This window comes from Pediculus humanus, genomic scaffold, assembly GCF_000006295.1.
Source record: "Pediculus humanus corporis 1103172107403 genomic scaffold, whole genome shotgun sequence".
In the NCBI taxonomy this organism is placed as follows: Eukaryota; Metazoa; Arthropoda; class Insecta; order Psocodea; family Pediculidae; genus Pediculus; species Pediculus humanus.
The window spans coordinates 363835-384410 of NW_002987028.1; the positions used below are offsets into that span (position 1 = coordinate 363835).

Consider the following 20576-nt stretch of genomic DNA (forward strand, 5'->3'; position numbering starts at 1 on the left):
GTTTAACTAAATCGATATGAGTGTATACACATGAAGATTTAAAAGACATCCACAGGAAATTGAGCAAAGTAAAAATTACAAAAAATTATTACTTAAAATCAAAATAAAATTTTACTGTGAAATGTCTAAGTAAGGCAACATGTAACAAAAAATAAAAAATTAAAGTAATTCATCTAGCAAATTTACACATGGCTTCAGATTTATTTCAAAGAAATTAACAAAAATTTTAAAACCGACTGATGTGATATAAACTCTTGGTAGATAAATTATGGTCTGTATTTTCTCAAATATAAACTTTTTGTTCCTGTTAGTACTTAAAACACACCAAGCAAACAAACAAAATCACTTATTTCAAAGAAAATTCCAAACTATACACACATATTAGCTAAATTAATTAGAAAAGCAAACATAATTAAAAATTTAATGAACGAAAAATTAACAGATTATACACCTTTTTTTTAAAAATTCAACAATTTTTTAATATTAGTTACTTTAAAATATTTTATAATTAAAAATAAATCACACAATTATAAAAATTACCAATCATTACACAATTAATCGATCCCACGATATATATATATATATATATTAAAAAGACATTTTTATTACCGTTAAAAACAAAATAAAAGGTAAAACCAAAAATAAAAAGACACACACACATTCTCACACCTACAAATTTTCCAAATAATCAAGTAAAAAATTGAAGCCGTTAAAAATTTTAAATACTAAATCTGTAATGATGACCTTAACAAAAAGGCTTACACATAGCGTCTTCATGGCTTCCATTAAAAAAAAAAAAAAAAAAAAAAGGGAAAAAAAAAATACGAAGGCACAATTTTTTCTTAGGATAACCTTAAAAATTTTAACATTATGATGATATCCAATAAATATATATGTAATAACCCATGGAAAATAATTTTATATTTAAAATTTGCAGCAAAATATATATATGCAATTGCATGCCGCTGTATCGAAGCGGATGAGAAACGAAGCCAAACAATAAACGCCGACACACAAAATCTAACGAGAAAAATCCCTTAAAAAATTTAGAAAAGCAAAGCAATTGAAGAAAATAATTTTTACTTACAGGGCTAAATTCTAGATATTGATAAATTTATTTCTAAACTTGTATGAAAAATTAAAATAAGCTTGGCACATCCCAAATACTTTGCGATCAAAAACACCTTAAGTCAAAGAGACGTGGACGTATCCGATCTCCTTCCACGTTTTAATATATATATGGACGTTCGCGCGCCAATATATTTTTGAAATGCACACAAGATAACAATAGACTCAACTTATCGAAATCATCTTTTAAAATTCTTAATAAATAATCTTTTTTACTTTATTTGTTATTATTAAAAAGATGAATTAAAGAAAAATATATTTATTAAACGTAAGTAATAATAATAATTCTTTAGAAATTTTAAAAAATCAAAAAAAAAAAAAAAATCAAAATGGAAGCCATATTGAATAAACAAAAAAATAAATATTTTTAATAAACAACGTTTATTTTTTATAAAAGCTAACGTAAAACATTATTATTAATCTCTTAGATTTTTCTTTTTCTGTTGTTTTCAGTCATTTTAAAAAGATTTTTTTTTATTATAAAATTTAATTTAATTTATTTTAAAATTACATTGGCAAGAAATAATAATAATAAAAAGGATGAGTTAACTAACGAACGAACGAACGAGTTGACATTAAAAAATTTATAACACGAAAACAAAAAAAAACATAAAATCAAAATAATCTATCTAGTATGTAAAAAAAAAAAAAAAAACGCATAATTTTTGAGATCTCTACAAATAATTTCGGTTTTAAAAGTAAACCAAATAATAATCAATCCTGATCGATTGATGGTACGCCATTTTATCTAAAAATTTAAACGAGTTCTTCAATATATATGTTTTGAAAAAAAAAATATTTTGGCTTTTATTAAACGTTTTTAAATATTATATATTTGGTTTACTTAACTCCGAAAATCAGTCATAATTGTATAAATTGTATGATAATTTATTAAATTCGGTTTTCATTTAAATTTTTTACTAAAAAAATTAAGTCACCTACATATATAAATGGCTATCTTACACCAAAATAATTCTTTTTTTTAAAATAAATTTATTCATCCCTTAATATATTTTTACAATCATGAGCAGTCTTATAAATTTTCTTTTCTCTCTCTTTCTCTCTCTCAAAACAAAACATTGTTTTCTCTCTCATTTGATAGAAAAATTTCAAGAAGAATGTTTATTTTTTTTAATCATGACAATTGGTTGCCCTCCAAATTTATCTATTTCTGGTGATATCGTTCCTATTTGTAGAGATGGCCACGTTTTATTGATTTTATTTTGTTTCTGTAATTACAATGATTAAATTTTCTTTTTTTTTTTTTTTTTTTTTTTTAAATATTAACAACACTCATACATAAATTATGTACATTTGTATTCCTTTAAATTTACAATTAATAACTTTTCATTAAAAAAAAAAAAATTAATGCTCTGTTGTTAATTATAAGCAATTTACAAAAATACAATTAATATATTATTATTATTAAGATGTTAATTAATTAAAGGATAATAAATTATTAAGTTAATAGATTCCATAAATTAATAATAATATATATTTTTGTTAGTTTATTATTATTTTGGTTACATTTTTACAAGTTAATTTTTTACAGGGAATCATTTTGAAAAAAATTCAGGGTTAATAAAAGGGTTTTAAAAATCGATAAATTTATTTAATAATAAGTCGTCGAATGAAAAAAAAAATATTACTATATGTTAAAAATAAAATCTAAGGTTATTATTTATCAAAAAGCCTCATATTAATAAAAAAAAAATTGAATTGCAGACCTAACGTCATCAAATGTTTGGGTAATTTTAAATTACTCTCACTGTTGTCAACATAAAATGAATGTTAAAAGGACAATGAGTTATCATTTGATAAATATTTTGCTGAATTTTGTTTTAAATAATAATAGTTGTGAGATTATAAGTTTTTTCCTTGTTTGTTTGACGTATATCAACCACCATCACCATCACCATCACCACCACCATCGCCATTGCCATCATCATCATCATCATCAGGTTAATAAATGAACCCAAATTAAATCCTTGTTAGTTGAGACTTTGACAACATAGAAATTTAAAAAATATAATTAATAAGCATAAAATGCATACAAACCCAAGGATTTAAATTTTTTTTTATCAATGTATACCCAAAAATATGAGCTTTTTTTTTATATCTTTCGTAAGAAGATTCCAATATGTTATTCCCAACATCCATTAATTTTCTATAATCAATTTGATTATTTCTAACCTCAATTTGTGTATTTTTCTTATCATTTTTTCCTCCATCGTTACCATTTTCACCTTTAGCTATACGATTTCTAGTATTTAATTTATTTAAAAGTCTTCCACGGACCGTCTTTCTAAAATCAGCAAAAAATAAATTTATTGTCATTTTATTTATTATTATTATTATTAACGACAAATGACAATGGGTTATCGTGAGAAATGCTGAGGAATAATAGCCTGATGGCATGGCTGGCTAGCTAGCCTGGCAAATTTTAACAGCTCCGTGGTTCAAGGTTCTTGTTCACGTTTTCAACATGCTTAACCTGAATGATAAAACAATTCTGTCGTAATTTTTTCAAAAAAAGAAAATCTAACCCTCGATGGAAAATGTCGGAAAATTTTTAAAAGTAATCAATAAACTTACTTGCTCGTGAACAATGGAGTGTGTCCACAAAAATTTTGTAGATAATCTAAAGGACATTCTCGATCGCAACAGTCTTCTGTTATTCTTGCTTGTACACTTCCTCTACTTACATGACCTGAAAAAAAACATAATTTTTTTGTTTAAAAAGGATATAAATTGGCTGTGTGTGTGTGTAAAATAATGGTACGTACCTAAATCAGGAGATCCCACGATACCATCGCATGCTTCAACTATCATGGTCGTCAATGCGTTTCCACATATTTGAATTTTATCCCTTTGCGAGTTCGTTTCATTTTTTTTATTCGTTTCTTTTATTTTATTATCATCAGGTATGTAATGACATAATGTTTCTGTCGTTAGGTACAATGCGATTAGCACCCTCGCGACTGTTGATGTTTTGACTTGCATGCTACTAAAACAAAAACGTTGACTTCAGACAAACACGTAAAAATAATTTTTGTAATTAAAACAAAACATTTTAAAATCTACAATCATTTTATCACTGATAAGAAATTTATTTCCCATACCTGAAACGATCCCGAACCTTAGGTTTAACCGAAAAAAATTAAAAATAAAAACAAAAAAAAAAAAAAAACTTACGTGATTTTTTTCTAATTCATTTTGTACATAATTTTTTTTTTTTTATAAATCGAACATCAAACGATCGATACCCGCAAATTAATAATAATCGATAACATTTACCTACGATATAAACTATTAATAATAATGATAATAATAATAATAATAATAATAATAATAAAATAATAATTCGCGAAAAAAAAAATTAAAATTGGGTTGGGTTGAGTAAAAAAAGTAAACCAGGTTTTCACCGTCACCATTGTTTTCGATTGCCTACGTTTCGATATATCGATAATTATCGATAAATATTTTATTATTATTAACATTTTTCATGTCTGAGTTCGAAGTACAAATTTTTTTTTTTTCATTAAAAGAATTTAAGTCGTCCATATTTAACACAAAAAAAAAAAAAAAAAAAAAAAACAAAAATTTTTAATTTCAATTTAAAACAAAATTTTTTTTCCTCTCGATTGTTTTGAAAAAGGCCCCCACTCCCTTCCCCCTCCGCCCCCCGAAATATCACACAATAAAATTTTAAACAAGTTTTAACAAAAAAAAAAAGAAATTTTGTTAATTGAAAACAAACAACAATCGATTTATTATTAAATACATAAAATTTTAATTTAATCGAAAAACCTTTTGAGAATTTGTTTGGTTGTTTGTTAATGTTGAGACGATTGTTTATAATTTCCAGAAAGTTCGATCATTTGCTATCGATCGTTAATTTGTTTACAAATCAATGTTATTTATTTATTTATTATTATTGTTGTTGTTGTTGTTGTTTTGGTTGTTTCATATTGAAATTTAATCGCGTTAAATAATCGTTAAAGTAAAAAAAAAATTTTACGAGGTTTATAAAAAATGGCGGTACAAAGGATTGAATTACGCGAATAATAATAATCCTGTCGGTATTTTATTTAAATAAATTTTTTTTTGTTTTAAACGACAGCAAAATTAAAGATAATAAAATTAAAGAAACAAAAAAATTTATTTCGTGACGTCATAAAAATTACGTAATAAAAATTTATTTAACTAATAAATAAATAAAATCAAAATCGTTCGACGAATAAAAATTTAGTATAAATATAAATATTTAATTTTTATATATTTTTCTGTTTTACATTAATTGTATAAATGTCGTAATAATAATAATAATAATAATAATAATAATAATATGATTTGCTGTCGGTTTAAATTTGCTGTCGTTAAAAAAATTGTCTAATAATAAATTAAAAATAAAAAAATTCTCGTTCGAATACATTTTATTTATTAATTTTTTTTTAAAATTTTCTCTTGTTCCCCCCTTCTCCCCCCTTTTTCCTCCCGCTTCTTCCCTTATTCTCCTCCCCATTCACCCCCCTCATCTCCCCATTTTTCGTACCTTTTTTTAAATTCGATTCGGACTTTTATTTAAAAAAAAAAAAAGTTTAAAAATAAAAATGAATAAATTTTTCTTTTTTCCCCATAAAACTCTTTGAAATCTCATCATCATCATCATTATTATTATTATTACTATTATTATTATTATAATTATAATTATTATTATTATTATTATTATTTGGCATAAACCTTTAAACTACCGGTTTTTATTAATGTTATAAAATTTAATGTAGAAAAATAAAAAAGAAAAAAAATCTCTCCCCACGTTTTAAATTTTTTTTATTTCGCCGGAAAAATTTCGGGTTTTAATAGTAATAATAATGATGATGATAATGATGATAATAAAACGAGGAATTTCCGATGGTTTTATATACGTTAAAACCTTGGCTTATACGCGTATCTAAATTTATTCGGTTAGTTTTTACGTTGATAACCTTAACAATTAATAATTAAATAAAATTGAATCGAATTTTCTTGTCTCCCTTTTTTCTCCCTCCCCCCGCACACGTTTGAAAAATAATTCCCCTTTCATTAAACCACGTTAAAAAAAAATAAATTTAATTGGGGAGACCGCAAAAAAAAAAAAAACGAAAAGAGAAGAGTGTAAAAAAAATTTGCGAAAATAAAATAAAATCAAAAAAAAGAAAATTACCATGAAAACAAATTGAAATTATCCACATGAAAAATATAAAATTTTCCTTTTTTCCTTTTATTATTATTATTATTATTACACTTTTTTTAAAAAAAAAAAAAAAGAAAAAAAAAGTGGAGACACTTTGAATTTTCTATACAGAGAACTGCACAACGATTCAAAGACGACTGATTTATTTTCTAACCATAAGTTAATAAAATTTTTTTTTTTTTTTTATCAAAACTCTTCCTTTCACACGTTACGTATCATTTTAATTCTAATATTTTATTTATACAATAAAAACAAATTCTTTTCTTCCAATCGTTATCGATTGATTGATGACGTCATCAAATTTTTTAAAATCCGACAAATATCGTACAGGTAGTAAATAAAGAAAACCCTCCGGTCGTCGTACGTTTGAAAAGAAAAAAACAAAAATGGCGTCTGGTTAAACTTCTATGGAGAGGAAAGGAAAAACCGACAGAAATTTTCTTATTTGGGAGGAAAAAAAAATTTTTTTCAAAAGAACAACGTTCTGGAAAGAACTTCCGACGTGTTTGTATATATATATCAAAACAATTTAACAAGAATCCGTCAAAACAATAGATAAAATATTTATTTTTAAAAAATGGGCCGTTATAAAAAAAAAAAAAAATCTTCTTTTTTATTATCAATATTGCACTTTGCACCTACGACAGGCTAAACATTGTAAAAAAAAAAAAATTTAAGAGCGATGATCTATATAATAAATTATTATTAATGTCGTCAATGATGCTGATTCGGCATCCGTTAACGGTAAATAAATAAAACAAAATGGCGGCGGTCAAATTATTTATTTATTGTATTGCAAACCTTTTACTCATCCCGTTCGTTAAATAATTTAAAAAAAAAAAAAAAAATTTCGAAATTATTTATAAAAAAAATTCTATTTTTAGAATTTGTTTGTACGGTTGTTTGTTTGTTTGTTTATTTGTTTGGTCTAGAAAATTTTATTGTCAAACACTTCATATTTCATACGCAAAAAAAAAAAAAATGTCTGTCTGTGTCTCAATTTACTAACATTGCAAATTTTCCCACTCGTTTCATTTTTTTTTCGACCCTGAATTAGAATAAAAAAAATAATTTTATTATTATTATTATTACTATTATTATTATTATTATTACTATTATTATTATTATTATTATTATTATTATTATTATTATTAATTAAACAAAAAAATAGAGAGGGCTTTCGCTAATAATAATTTTTTTTAAAGCCAACCGGAAATGATTTCTCCAGTGACTTTGGATCGTCCGCGTGATGAATCAGCGAGCGGTGACCTACTGCCCTTAATATCGAGACTTGTAAACTTGTTGTTTTCCTCATTTTCATCAGTTTTCATTTCCGGTTTTTTAATTATGGGAATCGGCGGTGTCGGCGGTGTCATTTCATCCGTCGGCGGTGATTTTTGAACCGGCGAAGTAGTAATAGATTTGATCGACATTTGACGAATTATGGCGGCGACGGGTTCGAATTTTTTAACATCTTTCAACGGACTTTCGATTGATACCACCGTTGGTATTACGTCATTTAAAGATGGCGGTGATTGTATGGAAATCGATGACGTTCTGAAACAAACGATTGATTTTTTTTTTTGTTTTTTTCTTCTTCTGGGTGGGAGGGGGTGGTAATCGATACCCTACTTTTTTTCTTGTTTGATTTCGTTTTCGACCGTTACGATCGTTTCATTTTCATCTTCTTCTGACATTTTAATTATGCAATCTTTCGTTTCTGTACCTTCTTTTGATGGTATACTTATTAGTTTCATTAGTTTTGAATTTGAGCGGGATTGTGGTCTCGGTCTGACTATGGAAAAGTCTGTAGTATCATTTGGTGGTTGTTCTTCGTCTTTCTTTCTTTCCTCCTCTTCTTCTTTCTTCTCTTCTTCTTTCTTCTCTTCTTCTTTCTTCTCTTCTTCTTCTTTCTTCTCTTCTTCTTCTTTCTTCTCTTCTTCTTCTTTCTTTCCTTCTTCTTCTTCTTTCTTTCCTTCTTCTTCTTCTTCTTTTTTCTTCTTTTCTTCTTCTTCTCTTTTCCTTTCTTCTTCTTTTTTTTTAGCTTCTGCTTTTGCCTGACAATATATATAAAAAATTTGTAACGCGATTGAAAACTTTACCTACCGTCGAAGAATGTGTTAATTTTACCAATTCTTCCGCATGTTTTTCTTCTTCAATTTCTTCGTTGATTATTTTTTCTTGTTCTGCAAATTCTCGAGTTATTTTAATTCTGCTAAATTTCGTGTAAGCAATACGAGCAGCCGGAGCCATTTGTAAAAGTTGAGGATTATATTGGACAAGTTTTTCAGGATCCAAAGCTTCGGAACTTGAAAGTTTTTCGATGATGTACCTGAAAATATTTATTTGTATTTTTTTCTCTTTTACACCAACTGACATGTACATAATGATAATAATAATAAACCTTCGAACGCTTTGTTTGGCCAATCTTTCTCTTCTTTCTTCCGAGGATCCGATTAAATTTTTCTGATAACTCGATTTTCGGACTATGGTATTCCAATCTTGTTTTTTAGATTTGTTTCGTTTTCTATTAAATACTTTTGCTATTTTACCAAATATGTCTAACGAATCTTTATCGGATGATAAAAATTCATGAATTATTCCTTCGACAATTCCAATTCTAAAATCTTTCTCCAACCGTCTTTCCATTATTTTTCCCTTTTTGGTCACTAAAAAAGACAAAAACCGGATAGAAATTAGTTATGTCGTCGGTAATAATTATTATTATTATTATTAATTAAACATTTTAAAAAAAAAATGGGATAAATAAAGCTTTGAACGGATCATTACGATGACGTATAAAAAAATTACATAACTAAATTAATAATAATAATAATAATTACGGCAAAAAAAAAGAAAAAGATAAAAGTTTGAACTTGGTGTCACGTTTTTTTTTTTTTTTTTCTCTTTTCGTATTCAATAATAAAATCTTCTTTTTGTTGTGCGAGGTTGAGAGTAAATATTAATAACAATTAATTTCGTTGGGGAAAAGGGGGGAAAGAGGGGGAGGGGAAGGGAAAAAGAGAGAGAAAAAAAATTTAACCTAAATTTTGATCCGGATTCATTTCCGGCGTTTTCATTCCGTTCGCTCTTAATATATGTACTAATTCATATCTTAAAGACGATATATCCTGTCTTATTTCTATGACGTCATCTTCCGTTATACCATAATCGCATCTCTTTCGTTGTTCAGCCGTTACGTATCGTGCAATTAAATTGTTCATAACCAATTCGTGACGTTTTCGAGCTTTGTCCATCGATTTGACCTATAGATTAAAGAGAGATTTTGCTGTTGTTGTCGTCAAAAGAAAAAAAAATCAGTCGACAATACCTTAAAAGAATCCGCTGTGAGATTTTTTTCCGTTTTAAATATTCTTAATAATGTTTTCATTGTCGGTAGTAAATTAAATGGCGGCGGTAGTGTGTCCCCATCATCGAAATAACTCATCCATAAATGACTCCTAGCAAATTTCCATTCGATATCGGATCTTTCCTGAAAAATTAAAATACCGCAAAATTATTATTATTATTCTTTCTTCCCCCCCCCACCGTTTTATTCGATCATGACAAACCGATATGATTTGATATGAATTTGACATCATGGCAATCAACATGTTTAAAAGAACAATTATGTTGATGACGGAATAACAACCGAAAAGTAAAAGACTCCAAAATCTCGTAAAACTATTTATACCGACTAAATCGAATGATGTTAAATCAACCAAACCGAAAGATGCCCAAAATAACGATTGAGATGTTTCGAAAAGGCTAAACAAACAAACAAACAAAAATTTTAGGAAAAAGAAAATCGTTTTGGAAAATTTACTCTAAAAAAAGAAAATTTTACTTTGCGAATCTTCTCCAAACTGTACAAGCTTTTTCATTATTATCGAAATCAGGTTCCAGCGTTCCATCCTCTCCGAAACATTTAACCTTTTCCAAATTCGAATAATACCATAGTAATTGATTAATACCACAACCGAAAGCCACGAGTACCAACATGTATATAAAAAAAAATTTCAATATGTCTATTATCATTCTTCCGAGTGATATTTGTAGCGGCCCGAGATGAGGATTCACACTGAACACGTGTACCAATTTTAAAAAACTGGAAAAATAAATAATAATTAAAACTATTTCCTACAATTTAAAAAAAAAAAAAAGGTTTAAGGTACCTTAATATCATTCCACCGGCAAATGCACCTTCTGATAACAACATCGGATCAAACGGATGCCACTGTTCTCGGGGTATATACGGATCGAGTCCTAAATTCGATTCTCTCTAAGCATCGTTTAAACAAAACAATTATTATTATTATTATTATTATAATAAAAAGTAAATTTGAACAAATCAAATCTCACCATGACGATATAAATGGCGGTAAATCTCAAACCAATCCAAACGAGATAAAAACAATTTGTTATGAAATCTACAATGTTCCACAAATCCGCCATGTATTCTTTTAAACCGTTTGTCCAAAGTGCTCTCACTTCGCTATATATTAAACCTAAACGAGAAGAAGGTTCGTGCATGATTCGAGTGTTTGTCGGTTGTACACGATCAGGTACTTACTTATAATGTAAAGATAAAGAGCACTTTCGACCACTCCAGGCCACGATCCTCTTTCTTTTCTTTTCCATTCGGCTAATACGTCATGTAACCATTCGATTTCCATGGCTAACAATTCTAAAAATGTGTTTTCTGCTCTCTGAGAAGCCAAACCTAACAAGACTGTATAACAAAATGGCGTTAAATAATTTCTTTTTTTCTTGGTACAGGACTAAGGTAGAGGGGAGGAGGACTTACGTAGAAAGAATGCATAAGATGATGAATGAAAAATAAATTTAACGAAAGGTTTTTTAACGAAGAGACCCATTTTAGAATTTGGTGCTATCATATAAATGCAACTGTAAAAGGGAAACAGGCAAGCCAACTTGAGAACGTCAGTTATTTGTCTCACTGTACTTTTCCTACGGAAACCTGGTAAACCATCGTACCATATCGATGCTAAAAGTTGTTGAACGTTCGGATGAGCAACAAACTACAAAAGAAAAACAAATAAAAATTTTCCTGGTGATAAATTTTGTATAAAAAAAAAAAAAAAAGTAAAGTAAAACCTTTTTCTGTTTGTATTTAATGGCCAATTTTAATCTTTCCAGCGTGTGTCTTTCTCCAGGTTCCCAAATATCACCGTTTGGATTATAATTTAACATGACTTCCAATTCGCCTGATGTTCTTGCATGGTCTAAAAGAGCTGTTGCAAAATCTTGAGTAGCTTGTCTCATTTCCTGTTAAAAAAAATTTTCTTTTTAATTTCGTTTGTTGTCGTTTGTCGTTTGTTGTCGTAACGACTGATATTAACATTATACTCCGATCGATATTCAGCTTCGCAATAACTCAAATTTTTCAATTCCCACGACAATTCGAAAGCTGTTAGTAATGGATCACGTGACGATAATGATATCAAAGATGATGAACTTAATGCTTTGTATGCATTGATCCTAGCTTGCGAATGCCTGAGCGAATCTGCTTCGGAAGATGCAAGACATTCATCGCATCCGCACCTGGATGGAAAATATGACGTCAAAATTTTAGGAAAAATAATTTCCCACGGTGTGGCATGGCGGGGGGAAAGAGTAAATCACGTGACAATAGGTAATTTTTTTGCCACACTTTCGTCTTACCTCACGTTATGCGGTCTTGGTAATGTGGCACCCCTGTCGAGTAATATTTTTAATATTTCATAATTATTAGTATGAGCTGCCAAAATAAGAGGTGTGATATCTGGTGTGAAAGTTGCCGATGCAGAATCGACTGCTTCCCAACTCTGTGTGATACCACAAAAAAAAAAGTAATAAAAGTAAAATTACAACATCCTTTGGAAAATTTTTTATATATTAGGGAGTTGTTTGGACGTGGAAGAAAAACGACGTTCCGGTTCCGGTTTTAATAAAAAAGGTTAAACGTCGTCCTTCGCTATTACGTTAAAATGGCGTCGATCCGGAACAACTTACGTATGGTTCTCCATCAACGTGTATTTTTTCTTCCCATTCTAATAAAACTTCTACGGCTTCGACGAATTCTTCTTTGATAGCATGAAGAAGTGCATCTTTAACTTTTATGTTTGATTTCAATAAAAATTTTATCAAATCCATATTTTCATTTTCAATGGCGGTCACCAAAGCTGACCTTCTTAACGAATCCGTGCAATTAATGTTAAGTTCATCGGGTCGATCTTCGAATTGTATCAATAAGCTAAACATATAAATTAAAATTATATACTTTTACGGAAAAATCCAAAATTATTATTATAAAATAATAATAATAATTCCCATTGTGAAAAAAAAAAACAAACACTTTCAGAATTTTCTCGGCTGACGCGAAGGCGGATGACGAGGAGGCGGAGGAGGTAGAAGGGGAGGTAGGGTAATCCGTGATATATTTTTCCGGTTTTCTTTTTTTCATTTTTTTCTTTTTCTGTATATACTCCAGAGAATAATAAGAAATGCCTACGTTAAAAATATCATCATCATCATCATCATCACTTACTTTTCTTCATTTTACTACTTATGTTTAACTTATGGGAAAAAATTCCAGTTTTTTTGAATTTAAAAAAAAAAAAATTTTTTTTTGAGGAAAAGTTTTTATTTTTTTTATTTTTAAAGAATAATTCTTTGGTGAATTCTTTTCGGTTAGACGTAATCTTATTTGTAGTCATTTATATAAATTTAAGACGTCACGGATATGACGTCATTTTTTTTTTTTAAATTACGACTCGAGTATATAAATTTTGTAAGGGTTAAGATTATTTTTTAGTGTATATTATGTGAAATAAATAATTAAAATAAATTTAAAATTTTTTTTGGTAATTGATAACGGATTGATATTCTAGAACATTCTAGAATTTATTCTAAGGTTGAATGATACAAACCTTCTCAAAGTTGGTATATCTCCTTTTTCGGCACATAATAAAAATTTTTTTTCTGTCGGTGTTAAAAATGTTTCTGCTAATGCGGATAAGTTATAATCGCAAGAATCTTCGAGATCTTCGATGGATTTCTTAAAAAGTTCTTCTCTTGATTCCGTCACTTTCATTTTCGTTTTACAAAAAAAATTATTATTATTATTTAATTATTAATTATTAATTAATAACACGTTCGATGTAATAATTCTTCGCCAAAAAAAAAAACGGAAGAACAAGTTAAAAAAAAAATGTCCGAACGACTAAATAATTTATTAAAATTGTTAAAATTTAGCAACAACTTTACAAAAAAAAAAAAAGTCTTTAAGCTCATTAAAGGTTTTTTATTAACGAGGGGTTTCCCAAAAATTCCCTCCGCCCCCCTCCCCACCGAACATTTACATCCAATTTTTTTTTCTATTACTAAAAAAATATTATTATTATTTTTTAACATCCCCTTATAAATAAATTAAAATTTTTTTGTAATTTAAAGGGAGAAAAACCGGAAACGACGATAAATGTCGATCCCTCAACGAAATTTTATAATAATGATAATAATTAATCGAAAGGGTAAATGGGAAGGGAGGGAATAGGGAGGGGGTAGGGGGAAAATTCGTCCTTGGTTTAGGTTTTTAAAAAATTTCAAAGGTTTCCTTTCAAAGTCGTTGAATTTTTTTTTTTTTTTTTAATATATTTTCGGGACGTGAATGAAATGTCGTAGTTAATGTAAACTCCTTCCCCACGCGACTTCCTTCCTTTAAAAAAAATTTCCCTTTTACGTGTTTGTTTGCCTTTGTTTGTTTGTTTGCTTGTTTGTTCGAACGAAAGGTGTTAAAACCATTATTTTTAATAAAAATATTATATTTCGTCGTAGACAATTTATAAACCGTATTTACAACTTACCTGCGTAATAATACGTAATTATTATTATTATTATTATTATCACGATAAAGATTTCGAAAGAAGGATAAATAGTAATAATAATAATAATAATAATAATAAATAATATTTATTTTTATAATTTATTAAATTTAATAATACATAAATTTTTGTTAAATAAATATATTTCGATGTTTACATACAAACAATTTTTTTTTCACCCTTTTCTTCCCCTCCCCTTTCCCTTCCCTCTTCCTCACCCCCTTCTCCTCCTTCCCTTTCCCTGCGGGAAATTTTTCCACGTTAAAAATTTGTCGAAACTGGAAAAAATGGCGGAGTTAACTTGTTGTGAAATTTCACGTTTCCAAAATCCGTTAAATATTTCAAATTATGAATCCGTGAAAATTTTTTCGGAAAATATTCCGGGTATTTTTTAAAATAATAATTTGGAGAAATGATGACGTCATCCTCTGGAATTTTCCAATCGTCGTCGTCTTCTCTTTTTTTTTTCATTTTCCCATCCAATTTCTCATCAACAACGATTCTATCATCATGATTTTTTTTATTCGTGTTATTAATATTATTATTATTTCCACCATTCAATGTTTTCCTTTTCATTCTCATGATGTTATTATTATTATCATCATCATCGTGATAGTATTCCTTAACATCATCATCATCGACTGGAGAAAATTGATCATCGTTTTTCAATTTTGAAATCGACTCGTTTTTTTCATTCGATTCGTAATCGGGAAAAAATGGCGACGACATGATTAATAAATTATTATTATTATTATTATCCGGCGGTCTAAATTCTCCAAATCTTTCGAAAGGATCTGGAAAACGATCGGATTTTCCGATTCCAGTTTCGAACGACAAATAATAACAATCCCGATGATATTTTCCAAATTTTTTATTACATTTTAATAATTTTTTTTTTAATTTTCCACGTCCGAATCTCATAAAATTTGAATCCCTTTTTCCAAAACGTATAAAACTTTCTCGCGCGCTTTTTCCACTACGTAAATAATTATTATTATCATCATTTAAATTTGAATTCGATTCGTCGAACGGATACATTTCCAATTTTTTAATTGATTTTCCAAATCTTATAAAACTATCCTGAGTTCCTCTACCGAACCTTATAAAACTATCTTTCATCCCTCTGTTAAACCTGGAAAAATCTTTCATGTTCGATTCTTGTTCCATTTCCGAGGGTCCCCCACTTCTTCCAGCATTTCTTCCAAATCTCATAAAATTTTTATCTAATATGCTTCTTCTCGTGAGTACGTCATTTCCGGTTCTTTTATTAATCAATATCCGAGTGTATTTTTCATTATTGTTGTCTCCGTTCGGTTTCGTATAAAATTCCAAAGGACCATCAAATTCTAATAGAAAAAAATTTATTTCGTTATTATTATTATTATTATTAATTTAATTTTTAAAAAAAAAATTTTCCGAAGTTTCAAACTTTTTATTTAATAATAAAAATCACCAGGGGGTGACACGATGAAGGGGAGAAAAGGGGAGGAAAAGGGGGGGGACTTTGTAAAAAGTTAAAAAGGCGATTCGGTCACCAACAAAACCTGACCTCACGATGACCTTTTGTCACAAGGGTAATAAAATTAATAATTACCTTCCGACGATTGAAACCTTTTAGAATTTCCGTTATCTGAATTTTTCAAACCGGAAATGGCATATATGGCATGACTTTGTGATCGATGTAAAGTTATAACCAGAAGTAAAATTATTAATATTTTATTCATTCTAATTTTACCTGTCAAAATAAAATAAAATTATCATTATTATTATTATTAAGGCTCCCACTTTTTTTTCCAATTTCCTGTTTTCACGGGAAAAAAAAAAGTTTTTCCTTTTTCCTTTTTTCCTTTTTTAATAAAAAAAAAGTTACAAGATAATAAATTTGGGGAATAGAGTGAGTGTGTAAGTGTGGAAAAATTTTTTAACTGACGTTTTAGGAAATATGGCGGCGGTGGTAAAAAAAAAAAAAATTTACAACAGATAATTTAATAAAAAAATAAAATTTCTGACGTTTGCGATGATGATGATGATGATGATAATAATAATAATAATAATAATAATAATAATAAATAATAAACAACAACAGCGAGTCAATTTGTTGCAAAAAAAATTTTTTTTTCGTTTTTAACGTTTAAAAAAAAATTCGTAATAAAATTATTATAATTATTATTATTATTTAAATAATTCCACGTGTAAAATAAATAATTCTAAATTTCCATATTCTTATTTTCCATAATTTAAATTCGAAAAAATAATAATAATAATAATTATGAAGGGAAAAAAAAAAAAAAGAAAAACTTGTTTAAAACATATGATGATGATGATAATGATGTTTACAATTTTTTTCCTTTGTTTTCTCCTCCTCCTCCTCCTCTTCCCGCCTCTCCTCCTCCCCTCCCCCGTTTCCCTCCCTCCCACCACTCTGTTTTGTTTTTAACATTTTTTTTTGTGTATTCGGTCATATTTGTATTTATTAACAACAACAACAACAACAACAATTTTCGAAAAAAAAAAAAAAGGATTTTTAAATCATCGAAATTTTCAAGTGTGACAAAAAAAAAAAAAATAAAAAAAAAATAAAAGTTAAAATTTAAATTTAAATTAAATTAAAATTTAAAATAAAATTTAAAAAAAAAATATATATATATATATATAAATAAAAAAAAAAAAAAAAATGGCCAATAGAAAACGTAAACATTCAACATACGATGATGATAGCGAAGAAGAAACGATAAACGAATTATTACCGGATATATTAGTCGCATCGGAAAATTTCAAATCCGCCACGCCGGAAAAAATAAGGAGGTGCTTACAGGAAAATTATAACATAAAAGCAACGAGGAGTCAAATACAAATAGCTTTAGACAACGGATGTAGATTAGGTCTTATACAGGAACGGAAAAGGTATTGTTTGAATCCTTCATTTGCATTGAATGCAGCGACTAAGAAAAAAAATCTTTGTGGTCCCTGTTCAGACTAACGATAATAATAATAATAATAATAATAGCAATAACAATAATAATACGGTTAACTATAGTGATAATAATAATACAAGAGACAATCGAATTTTTCATTTTATCATTAATTATATATTAATTATTATTATTATATTTCAAATATTTGGAAGAGGTATGTAAAATCATTCGTTTGTTTCTATTTTTTCTCTCTCTCTTTTTTCTACACACACACACACACACACACGCACATATTTATTTTCTATCTTTGTCTTAAACGACATTTCTTTACCATTCTTATTCATCGTAAGTTACGTTTCTTTAAAACAAAACACAAAAAAAAAAAATTTTTTTATATTATTATTGTTTATATGTATATATAAATAAATAAATAAATTGATCGTGAAAAAAAAAATTATATATATTAATTATAATTAATTAATTAATTAATTAATAATGTTAAATAATAATAATAATGATAATGATAATAATAATAGAAATAATAGAAATCAAAAAAGTTAATTTTTTTTTTGTAAAATTTATCGATTGATTATAAATATTAAACGTCATCGATTTGTTTTTAATTTTTTAAATACGTCATTTCCGGTTTAACGATATGTTAATAAGTCGGTGTGGGGAGGGTTAGGAAACCAAAGGGGGGGGGGGTTAGAGAACCGTTGAGAAATCGTACGGAAGACGATTCATAATAAAAATTTTTTATTTTTTTTAAATGAAGTCGATCGTTATTATTACTATTATTCCAGGGTCGTATCCAGATTATTTTTTTTTTGTGAAAAACGTTAAAGCTCTTTTCTTTTATTTACAATAATATCAAATAACCGAAAAAACATTTTCCGAAAAGATCGTAATAATTTTTTGTCTTTTTGTGTCCGGAGTACAAAAAAAAAACCTTTTAGCGAATAAGATAGCAAATATCCAAAAAATTTATTATTATTAACGACGACAACAACAAAAGTTTGAAAATTTTTTTTATTCTCATCTCGTCCCCCCACCTCCCCCTACTCCCCTTCTCCCCGAATAAAAAAGGAAAAAAGTTTTTTAAGTAAAAATAATTATTGTTGCGACGGTGTAATAGGAAAAAAAAAATTTTTATATATAAATTTATTTCGGGTAATTTATAGCAATTTTCGAATTTATTTTTATTTTTTCACAACGTCACGTTGATAATAATAATAATAATAGTGATAATAATGATAATAACACGAAAAGGATTCTAATGAAAATAAATAATACGTCATTTCCTACCAAAGTAATATAATAAATACACTCATCATTTTTTTGTCGTCGTAAAAATAAAAAATAAAAAAATTAATTTTAATTAAATTGTTAACATATATTGTTTAATAAAATGTGGCGGTGGTGCAGGTGGTGCAGGGGGCGGTAATGGTGATGGTGGTGGGGGTGGTGCAAGTGGTCAAAATTCAAAAAGTATCATCGATAAACAAAAAAAATTTTTACATTGATGTTGTGCTTGTGTTTGTTTGTTTGCATGGGCTTTTGTTAAAACAATCCTTGTCGAAAATTTTTTTTAATTTATTAATTAAATAAATTTTTATTAAAGGTAAGTAAAATGGCGGATGAAATAAAAATGGGTAATTTTTATTAAAAAAAAAAAATTTATATTTTCTCAATTCAATATATATTTTTAACGAAATACAATACCGGAAAATATATATAATACGAGTAAAGAAATTATAATTACGTCCTGGAAAACTCACTTAAGAAAAAATAAATAAAATTTATTATTATTATTATTATCTAACCGAGGGGGGAGGGGGTGGTTGGGGGATTAAGGAAAATAAATTTTGAGATTTTCTTTTTTTTCGAATTGTAACAAAAAAAATTTTCTTTTCAATGATTTTTATCCTTTTAATATCCGCCGTTTCTTCTTCTTTTCCCCCCACATTCGGACTTTATTAAATAACTATTATTATTATTATTATTTCGAGTTAAAAAAAAGAAAAAATTATCATGAAAATAGCGGGGAGTTTTCGCCAGAAAAGAAAATTGCCAAAAACAAAAAGGAAAATTTCCCAAAAAAAAACTGGAAAAGTTATGGAAAAAAAAGTTTTTAAAAAAAAAACGTGTGCTGGATAATTTTCTAAACGGTAAAATTTTACATATTCAACTGCCATTTTTAAAAAAAAAGGGGGAGATGAATGCAAAAAAAAAATTTTTTTTTAAATGGGGGGAGGAGGGAGGGGTCAGTTTGGGAAAGGGAAAGAAAAGATACACGTTTTTCCAGAAAAAAAATAAAAATAAAAATTAATTGTTGTTGTTCGTGGCGGCAGACGAAAAAATGATTTTTTTTTTTAATGATGTGCAATAACCGACCGACCACGTCATATGCAACATAATTTACCTCCCTCCCCTCCTCCCACCTCCTCCCACTGCTCCCCAAACATAACGTATTTTACACCTGGAATATAATTTTTTTTCTTTTTTTTTAATAACAATTAAAAAGAAACGTGCGTACGTTATTCCATTTCATATCATATTCAAAATTTCAGCCTCCCCCCAAAAAAAAAAAATTTGAAACTTCAGCAAAAAGAGAAAATTCCAGCCCCCCCCAAAAAAAAAAAATACAAAAACCAAAACACAAATTAAATCAAGAGTTTATTATGGTTTTTTTTTGCCGCTGGAATTATTAAAAATAATTAACAATATTCAATTTACCTTAAAGCCCCCCCCTCCTTCGCTCCCCATCACTCTCCCCACTGCCCCTCACAAAAAAAAAAAATTTTCCGATTTGATAATTATTAATTTACGTGATACCAACTGACGTTGTTTATATATATTCATTATCAAAATTCGTAATTTTAAATAACGAACGACGATTTCCCCACCGCCCGCCCCCCGTCCAAATAATGATGATAATAATGATAATTTTTTTGTCGTCGTCGTCGTCATCTTTTAATAACGAAAAAATTAATTATTACCGTAATAATAATAATAAGTACGTGTCCGTTTTTTTTTTATCTTATTTATTTATTTAATAATACCGTCGTAATAATAATAATATTAATAATAATAATAATAATAATGATGATGATGATGATGATAATGATACTGATAATAATAATAAAGTTTTCAAAGTCGTTTTTGTTAATTTTTTTTCTTTTTTTTTTTAAATTTTAAACTTTCCGAAACAAAAAATTACGTTTAATAAATCCCCCCCCCCGTTCGCGTTAAATGAATTATTATATTTAATAATTATTAATAATAATAATAATAATAATAATAATAATAATAATAATAATAATAATAATAATAATAATAATAAAAGACTGAAAATTATTAATTTTTATAACTCGTTTAAAAAAAAAAAACTTATTATTATTATTACCATTATTT

The 20576-nt window shown here is 27.5% G+C and overlaps 3 protein-coding genes across 3 annotated transcripts; all 3 read right to left on the reverse strand.

Annotated features, from left to right (window-relative positions):
- Positions 1-2237: 2237 nt before the first annotated feature.
- On the reverse strand, positions 2238-4131 carry Phum_PHUM055070 (uncharacterized protein; the record flags this gene model as incomplete). The annotated part of the gene is made up of 4 exons (XM_002423334.1): positions 2238-2357; positions 3187-3433; positions 3724-3838; positions 3915-4131. 4 exons carry the CDS (start codon positions 4129-4131, stop codon positions 2238-2240), a joined length of 699 nt encoding a protein of 232 aa, XP_002423379.1.
- A 3432-nt stretch (positions 4132-7563) lies between these two features.
- Phum_PHUM055080 (transient receptor potential protein, putative) lies at positions 7564-13460 on the reverse strand (the record flags this gene model as incomplete). Its single annotated transcript, XM_002423335.1, has 17 exons — positions 7564-7921; positions 7997-8214; positions 8471-8696; positions 8769-9033; positions 9408-9630; positions 9696-9857; positions 9937-10132; positions 10212-10472; positions 10540-10646; positions 10727-10872; positions 10938-11096; positions 11172-11406; positions 11483-11653; positions 11728-11929; positions 12050-12192; positions 12380-12620; positions 13297-13460. 17 exons carry the CDS (start codon positions 13458-13460, stop codon positions 7564-7566), a joined length of 3477 nt encoding a protein of 1158 aa, XP_002423380.1.
- A 1048-nt stretch (positions 13461-14508) lies between these two features.
- Phum_PHUM055090 (uncharacterized protein) lies at positions 14509-15971 on the reverse strand (the record flags this gene model as incomplete). The annotated part of the gene is made up of 2 exons (XM_002423336.1): positions 14509-15593; positions 15842-15971. 2 exons carry the CDS (start codon positions 15969-15971, stop codon positions 14509-14511), a joined length of 1215 nt encoding a protein of 404 aa, XP_002423381.1.
- Between the last annotated feature and the right edge of the window lie 4605 nt (positions 15972-20576).